We start from the raw sequence: 8,937 nt of genomic DNA, 5'->3' as shown, positions 1-8,937 counted from the left end.
TTAATCCTTTACAAATAGCACATTATGCAAGAAATTTCTTGCTCAGTTCCTTTCCTCTGAGAGGTCTAGGAAGAAAGAAAATGTAGATTGAGCCTTGATGCTTTAAACAAAACAAGTCTGGTCATTTCTCTGCGGTGTATGAAGTTTGTTAATTTTTAAGTGTGATGTTGAAAATAGCATTATGATTTTAGTGCCCTTCAGCTACATGGGAAAGAAGAATTTCTTTTTCTTTGTGATTTCCCATTACAAAGGACCAAAAAAATACAGCAAACCAGAAATTTATTAGCTACCTTGCAACAATCAAGAAGGAACAGATGACAGTGTATTTCCTTACACAATACTACTGAATTAGGTGAAATAACTACTTAATTAGAAAAAGCAACGTTGCTTATTGTCTTACAATAAAAATACAACATGAGCAGTAAGACCTCCAGATGATTCATTTTTTCACTTTAGCTCTGCATGAGGTACCTGGAGGTTTTTGCCATTGTAAAAAAGTGATCTTTACATATCTTGTACCAGCTTGTACTTCTTCCAGCCAAGGATCCGCAGCTGTTTTCAGCTACTCTAGGTTATTGTTGCAGTTTAGACCCAGCTGGCAACCAAGCCCCATGAGCCACTTGCTCACTTCCCTCCAGGGGGATGCAGGAGAGAACTGGAAGGGTAAAAGTGAGAAAACTTGTAGGCTGAGATAAAGACAATTTAATAGGAAAAGCATAAGCCAGCCACAAGTAAAGCAAACAAGGCATGCATTCACTGCTGCCCATAGGCAGGCAGAGGTTCAGCCGTTCCCAGGAAAGCTGGGCTTCATCATGAGCAACAGTGACTTGGGAAGACAAACACTGTCACCCCAAACATCCCCCCCTTCCTCCTCCTTCTCCCAGCTCTACACATGAGCATGATGCTGTATGGTGTGGGATATCCCTGTGGTCAGTTGGGGTTGGCTGTTCCAGCTGTGTCCCCTCCCTTGGGCACCCCCACCCTCACAGTGGTGAAGGGGTGAGAGGCAGAAAAGACCTTGATGCTGTGTAAGCTCGGCTCAGCAACAACCAAAACATCTCTTTATTATCAACAGTAACCTTCTAAGCCACAGCACTAAACAGTGCCCTTTTCAGTGCAAACACTGAGTACAGCATGTAAGGACTTTACCAACAAGACAAAGATTTCACATAAAGTCAAAGTGTTCAGACAAAGTTGATGTTCTTTTACAGTATCATTGAACAGTACCATCTAGATTAGGAAATGTCATTAATTATCTCCCTAACTGCATTGGGAAGCCTAAACCTAAGTCTGCAAAACAAGGTCATTAGGGACTGTTTTCCTCAACAGAAACTGTTATAAAGCAGGATAACTCATCACAACAAATCAGACAGTAGCTCCTATCAAGAGTTTGCCTTTACAAATGCTAAGGAGAATAGACGTAGAACAGAGAGAAGTAGAAAGCATTAGAGAAAAGGTGAAAGACTGAGCAAGCAGCAAAAATAAAGAGCATTCAGAAGTAATGGCAATGGGAATAATGTTAGGAAGACTGAAGTATAGTACAGCAAGCAAGAGAACAGGGAAGAAAAAGAAACTACCCAGTGAGTGGCACATCTGTGCTTTCAGAAAAACTGCACAGCTCCATGGAAGAGCCTTATGAAGTTTCCATGACATATGAGTAATTACTTTAACATAATGTAGCTTACAGACAAATAGAAATCAACTACCCAGACCTCACTGGAGAAGGAATTACTCACAATCAAATGTAAAAACAACTCTGGATGCTGAAAATATTTTTGTTCCTATCACTGAAAAAAATACAGAGCTCAGATGTGAGTGTTAAAGGGAACTGAGACAATAGCAGTAAAAGAGGCTGCCTCTCATGCAGCCTGACCTGCACAGCTGATGGTGGCCACATGAAGCAAGACCGTGAGTCAGAAGAAAAAGAAATGATGTGGCATTTGACACCTGGCAAGATGAAAAGAAGAATCCTGGAGGACCTGTGTATCCATCACTTATTCACGATGCTGTGCCTACTGAAAACCATCCATAACACGGAAATTGCAGCATGACTTTCAGGTATACTGGGATTTACTCCATATAACTAGCGGCCATTGTGCTGAACTTCTCCCAAGGGAAAGGAAAAGGTAAGATTAAGACAATTACATAATTTCAGAATATTTCAACACTCTGACATGGTACATGGTTAGCTGAGATGCTAGTATGATTAAGCATGGGAGGCAAATATTTATTTATTATTTATAAATGATACTCAGAATGGCATATTCCTATGGGCTATGTGAAAAAACATAGTTTAGGATACAAAATTGACTGACACATAGCTCCTGACAATTTCTGTTGCATGTGGCTAGCTTTAAGCATGGCAGAAAATCCATGAATCTTGAGAGAACTGCTGCATCCACCAGATTATAAAGGTTAAGGAAAATATGTAGTAAAAGGAAACAGTCACATGATTGGAATTTGCAAATTTTTACTTCATTTTAAAGGTATTTGCACTTACATTGTATATTTCAGTGTTTCTGCAGCACCCTTACTGTGTTGCAACATTGGTTCATTGTCATGTATTATTAGCACAGAGAATTTCTGGTCTGTTCCCTTTCCTTTCTAACTGGGATTTTTTCCCCAATTTCTTTCCTCCTTGCTAGGTAGCTGTTCACATACTTTTCTCTGTATGCAAAGAAACTGCTCTGAAGCCGTGTGCAAATACAGAGGCCTAAGCATTCACAGAAGTACAAAGAGTGAAAAATGCCACTCTAAACTTCTTCATTCTTTTGTCAGCAAATAACTTTGAGTTAGTTCTTACCAGATAACTGAAATTAACTGTTTCTGCACTGCCAGGCCCTGACGCTGCAATATTTGTATGTATTCTTAACATTACCAAGGTGAGCTGTCACATTGTCTTCAGTGGAGTCACCCAGGTACTTAAAGCTACACAAAGAAAATTTCAGGGATAAAGCCCTATTTGCAGAAACCTGTGTAGCTGATAAGATAGCAGCTGCAGAATGTCTGCCTGCTCTGCTGTTTGCAGGGAATTTCCTGGCTGATACATTTTTAATTCAAGTTGGTAAGGAGAGACAGGATTTCCACCACGTCTTTTCTATTTGCACTGCTCTGTGTAGAGTGATGCCAGTCCTGCCAGCAGAGCAGCAGTTTTAGAAACATAACCACAGAAATAACAGACTTGGTATTCTTTTTGTCAACTGCTTTTGTTGCTTTGAGCCTTTGAGTTGGTGTCATCAAGCTTCTCTTTAAACTATACAGGCTGGAGTCTTAAAAGCAGACAACAGGGATTCTTGGGTAATCAGATTTGAAACTTTCAGGAATCCACTGAAGGTTAAAACAGAAGACAAAGAATTGACAATAATCCATTATATTGTAGTAGAAAACTGAGGACATTAGCATTTACTCAGTCCCTTTAATTAATTCTTTTTTGGAAGTTACTCTCCCCCTTCTGGAGCTGGTGGTAGAGTTTGTGCAGACATGCAGTGAGCCTAGTAAGTCAGGAGACAGGTACAGCTGTAAACCTGCACAAAACAGTCAGAACAGTATGTCAGCTTTCAGCCAGAGCAGCATCTTTAGCCAGCTGACTGCCCTGCTGCAGAACTAATGCTACACCATAAAGGTGGGTTGTATCTGAGAGAAAAGAGTGGAAAAGGAGATCATGGCATCAGGCTGAACTGACAGAGAGGCAGGTCTTCAGTGCTGTCTCATTCTCATGGCTGCTAGGGAATGGGGCAAGAAAATCTATTTCAGTCTATTTCAGTTGTAAGCCTTTTTTGGGTTTTTTTGGGGGCAAATGGTTTTTGGAAAGCATAATCAGAGAACGGGATTTCTTCACACAAGACTGCTGTCTGTTTAATGAGTGTAATTTTCAGTTTTCTTTCTCTCTCCCACCCTTATGCCTCTTACCACTCTTAAAGGTGCTTTTCTTTTTCACTGCACTTTCATAAAAACTTATTGCTAATTAATTACCTCTTTTGAATCTTTAAGTTGCAATTAAAATTTACTAAAACCTGGAAATAATTATGCAAGTGCCAGGCTGGATCACTTTTCTCTGTAGGCCAGGAGGCAGTGGAGGTAGGACAGTGTGTGTTCCACTTCCTCCTTACAATGCTGCTACCTTGTGCAAGCCTCCCCTCCTGGACTCTGTTTGAAGTGGGGGTAATTTCTACACCACACCAGTTTCCCTGCTGCAGTAATAATTCTTGCAGCCAGACAACCAACCATGCCACTGTCATTGCTTCCTTAAGTCTTCATCCCTAATGGGTTTAGTTTCCTGATCTCTCACAAGATTTCACTGCACATTTCAAATAACTTTTTTTAAACCCCACTTAATGTTTTCCAAACAGCATTTCTTTGACTCAGCCACCAAGCCACACAATCACAGAATCGGTCAGGTCGGAAGGGACCTCAACTGGGTGATCAGGTCTGACCTCCCTGCTCAGGCAGGGTCGTCCCAAAGCACATGGCACAGGATTGTGTCCAGATCATTCCTGAGTATCTCCAGTGAGGGAGACTTCGCACCCTCTCTGGACAGCCTGTTCCAATGCTCTGTCACCCACACAGTAAATAAGTCCTTCCTCATGTTCAGCTGGAATTTCCCGTGCATCAGTTTCTGTCCGCTGCCTCTTGTCCCACTGCTGGGCACCACCAAGAAGAGCCTGGAAGCATCCTCTTGGCACTCCCCATTAAGATACTTATAGAAATTGACCAGATCTCTTCTGCAGGCCCAGCTCCCTCAACCTGTCCTTGTCAAGAGCTGCTCCGCTCCCTTAATCTTTGTTGTCCTCCGCAGGACACGCTCCGGGACTCTCCAACCCACTGGCAGTGCGCCCCACGGGCCGAGCCCCCGCGCACCTCAGCCGGCCGGACAGCAGCCGCGGGGCAGGGGCGCGGCGGGTGCCCGGGTGGCGGTGTGGAAGGCGCCCGGGTGATGGTGTGGCGGGTACCCGGGTGGCGATGTGGCGGTGTGGAAGGCGCCCGGGTGATGGTGTGGCGGGTACCCGGGTGCCCGGGTGGCGGTGTGGAAGGCGCCCGGGTGATGGTGTGGCGGGTGCCCGGGTGGCGGTGTGGAAGGCGCCCGGGTGATGGTGTGGCGGGTGCCCGGGTGGCGATGTGGCGATGTGGAAGGCGCCCGGGTGATGGTGTGGCGGGTGCCCGGGTGGCGATGTGCCGGTATCGCGGCGGCGTCACCGCCCGGGCCGCGGGGGGATGTGGGGCGGCCCCGCGGGCATCACGTGGCCGCGGTGCCCGCACATGGCGGAGGTCACATGACCGGGGCGGGGGCGCGCGGCGGTCACATGACGCGCCGCCGGCGCCGCCTGACGTCCCGGGGCAGCCCGGCCCATGGCGCCCATGGCCTCGCTGCTCCTCGGCGCCCTCCTGGCGCTGCTCCCGCCCTCCGGGGCGGCCGCCGCGGCTCTTCCTGACTCCTACCAGGACCTGTGCAGGTGGGCAGCCGTTAGGACGCGATGGGGCGGCTGGAGAAGGGCTGTACCGGGGGGTACGGGGAAGGGGGCGGGGGGGTGTCTCTTGGTGCCCGTGCCGCTCCTGCCCTCCGCGGAGCGCAGCACCGGGACTCGGCAGCGCGGGCCCGGTCGCCCGTTCCGGGAAGGGTCAGGCCGGGCATCTCCGGGGGAAGCGGCGGCCGTGTCCCCGGGCGTGAGGCCGGGGCTGGTCCTTGGCGATCCTGCAGCGGGACTGGGAGCCTGGAGGGGCGGCTGAGGGACCGGTGCCCTCCGGGACCTCTCTGCAGATACAGGGAAGCTGCGGGTGACGGGATGGGTAGGCTCGCTTTGTGCAAGCAGCCTGTGGTCGGTCTAGTCCGAAAGACACCAAGTGGTGTTGGTTTGGAAGGGCTGTCACTTTAGAGTTGGCTTCTTGCTGAGGATTTCACCCTGTGCCATTCGGTTACTTACAGGTGAGTTAAGAAAGCTTTGGGAAACTTAGCACCATTATTCATATCCTGACATTTTTCTACTCCAATTTCAGCTGTGAATTTAATCCAGCACCAATATCTTGCCAGTCTTAATTTCTTAATTATGTAGTGAGAATATTCAGGGTACATACAAGAACACTTTATTTTAATCAATGTCACTGCGAAGGCACCAGTGTAGCAGAGTGAATGTAGCACTAAGGGCAGAGGTTTGACCCCTGGAGGGAGTGGGCTGTTCACATGGCAGAATCTGGGATGTGATACTGCTAAATGATGAAAAAGGGGAAAAAAAAGATCGGCTGGCTTGCAAGAATAACCCATGAGGGAGGCAAAAATTGGTTTTGTGGATTTGTCAGATGACCACCCTAATTGCAGAATTGAGACAGAAATGAGAAGCTATCTTGTAGCTTCTGGAGGGAATTTAGGTACTCTGATGAGTGATTTTTGTTGGTGGTGTGTTTCTTTTGGTTTTCTTTTTTCTTTTTTATTTTTTTTTTAAAAAAACTCACCCTAAATTATTTGACTGTCAAGCAGTTCCTACTCTGTGAGTAATGTTAAGTCCTGTCCTGGTAAGACCGTCTTGGCTTTGTTGTGTGTCTGTGATTAGAGGAATATTTGAGAGTGCTGTGGAAAGACATGCAGTCTCATTTTGGATGCAAATTACTTAAGCTGGTTTCATTTTGTTACTGGCAAGTGAAAATAATTTGCATGTAGATAGCACAATCAGCAGGTTTCCTTTTAAGACAGACTGCTTCAAAAACATGTATTTGATGTTGTGCCATGGTGGGGGAAAAACTGCTTTTAAGAACTTGTGTCCAGTAATCCATAATGGGTGAAAGAAAAAAAAAAAAAAGAGGACTTGTGTCTGATAGGTGGGAAATCCTCATGGTGTTCAGTGGTGAAGTTTATTCTTGGGTACAGTTGCCAAAAACTATACCAAGTGAGGAATGATGCAGGCAATGCAAACACACTGCTGGTGGATTTCTCAGCCAGAAGTTACAATATCAGTGTGCAGGATAAGTCTCTGACCAGCCTGTATTTCTACTGGCTTAAAACAAGGTTTTTATTTGTTTTACAGCTGTTAAGAGAACGTCCTGGGTTTTGTGTGCTGTAATAGAGCTGGTGAAGCTGTAGCAGCTGTTGTGTCTGGTGTGTGAATGTCAAAAGGTGGGCAAAGAAGGAAATTGCTGGGGATTAGAAGAGGCACTGGCTCTCCTTTGAGCAAGAGTAGGAAAGCTGTTTCGCAAGGAGGAGGAAAGGTGTCAAAACCGTTTTGCGCAAGAGCTGTGGCATGAGGCTACTTAAATTTCAGTTGGCGGTTTTCATTATTTTGTGTAGCCTTACTACTAGTATGCTTGGATGGTCTGGGGAAAGAAGAAAAGCTTTCATTCTCTGAAACTTTGTCTAATGGCATGGGTTCAGTCACTGATTTTGTTATGCTTTCTCCTTTGTTCTTGTGTGCTCCAACAGCTGACTGTGGCTGTCATGTGACTTGCACTTGGAATTCTTTTTTTATCTTCTGTGTAGAGGTTTCTCCAGGATTGCTGCAGTATGAGTACCAGGGAAAGAATACAGGGAACTGGTTGGATATAGGAAGTTACTGACCAGTTTGATCTCTCCCAGTTTTTCTTCTTCTCCTTATATCTTTTATATTATGATGCAGGAAAAATTCTGGAATTGCAGTTAATTTTGTGACATGTTATTTAAGTCCATCTACTTACAAAGAAATCTTGACAGGTTGCATTCACCTTCCACATAACCCTGCAAAAGTTGCTGTGTAACTTTCTTTCTAAAAAAATGCAGAATATATTTTGAGTGTGATGGTAGAGCAGCAAATACAAACTGCCTCCTCTATGGATTGCTTTGCCTGAAAATCTTTACTGAATAAGAGGTAATTTAATGACTGGTGATATTTTTGCCCCCCTGCAAGGATAGGTGCCAGTACATAACTTCAACGATTTTTAGACTGGTGGAAATAAGGGAGTCTCAAACTGCTGTACAACACAGGCTTGCTAATAGGCAGACTTCAAGTTTCGGGGTTGTAAGTCAATTCTCTTTTATGTTAAATGTGTAGTTTTTAATAATACAACTCCTACAGCTGGCTGTACCTAAACTTCTGTTCATTCAGAATACTGTCTTTTCAGCTTTTGTTGCAAAACCACATCTGTGCTCATCTGTGCTGCTTGAAACCCCAAGCGTTCTGCTTGGCCTTGATGAAGAAGCACATGCTGAGTACAGAGAGGTGACCTTTGGGTGCACTCAGTCAGCTCTATTAAGTGCTTTGACATATTTAAATGGGAGATGTCATAAATAAGATATTACTGGACTTCTTATACTGATGTGAATTGTTGTGTCACGTGCCTGGGAAGCTGCCGTTGTAATGTCTGAATGTGATTTCTCAGCATATGAGCCACCTTGTGTACTTAAACTTGAGATTGCTACCCCTTTTCTTATGCTTCTGTAAAATGGCATAGTAGATATGGTTTAGAGTGCAGCATGAAAGATCAAATGTCTTCTGGATGCAAAAAGCAGAAGAGCTTGTGGTGTAGCTGTAAGGCTGTCATGCATGATGCACAGACACGAAAACTTGCCTGAAGATACACAGTGTGCGTGGTTGTTGGAAAAGGGGATGGGTGAGCTAGAGCAGAATTAAGCATGGGTAGGGATGCATTAAAAAGCTCTTGAGGCGTAGTGATGGCTGTACTTTGTGCTGTTCAAGCTCTCATTTTCTGTATGGAGAGCTTGTTTTGACATAGAGATTTCTTTCCCATACACATTAGTATGAAAATGGTAGACACATCTAATAGTGATTTCAGTGGCAAGTGATGTGCAAGTGTCAAATTTACAATGGCCATCCTGGAAATTGTTTCTGATCTTGTCTGCCTGAGATTGTGCTGGTTGAAACTGCTGGTAAAGAGGTTTGGATGCTTGTTTAATCTCTGCAGTGTTCTGATAGCTGAGAAGCATCTGGGCACAAAATCGTGTGGATGCATAATCACATG

The 8,937-nt window shown here is 45.1% G+C and overlaps 1 protein-coding gene across 2 annotated transcripts in view; it reads left to right on the top strand.

Annotated features, from left to right (window-relative positions):
• Positions 1-1,364: 1,364 nt before the first annotated feature.
• The window catches only part of IGF2R (insulin like growth factor 2 receptor), a 62,209-nt gene continuing 54,636 nt past the window's right edge, over positions 1,365-8,937 (top strand). Inside the window, exon 1 of one of the 2 annotated variants that reach the window (XM_086877179.1) lies at positions 1,365-2,126. Coding sequence is in view for 1 of the 2 variants with exons in the window: in XM_086877178.1 (XP_086733304.1) it covers positions 5,347-5,450 (104 nt within the window). In the remaining variant the exon portion in view is untranslated. Of the gene's footprint in view, positions 2,127-5,228; positions 5,451-8,937 lie in introns of those variants that run through there. The other variant, XM_086877178.1, reaches the window with a different exon arrangement.

This window comes from Cyanistes caeruleus, chromosome 2 (assembly GCF_971803275.1).
Source record: "Cyanistes caeruleus chromosome 2, bCyaCae1.hap1.1, whole genome shotgun sequence".
In the NCBI taxonomy this organism is placed as follows: Eukaryota; Metazoa; Chordata; class Aves; order Passeriformes; family Paridae; genus Cyanistes; species Cyanistes caeruleus.
This window is presented reverse-complemented; position numbering and strand designations above follow the sequence as displayed.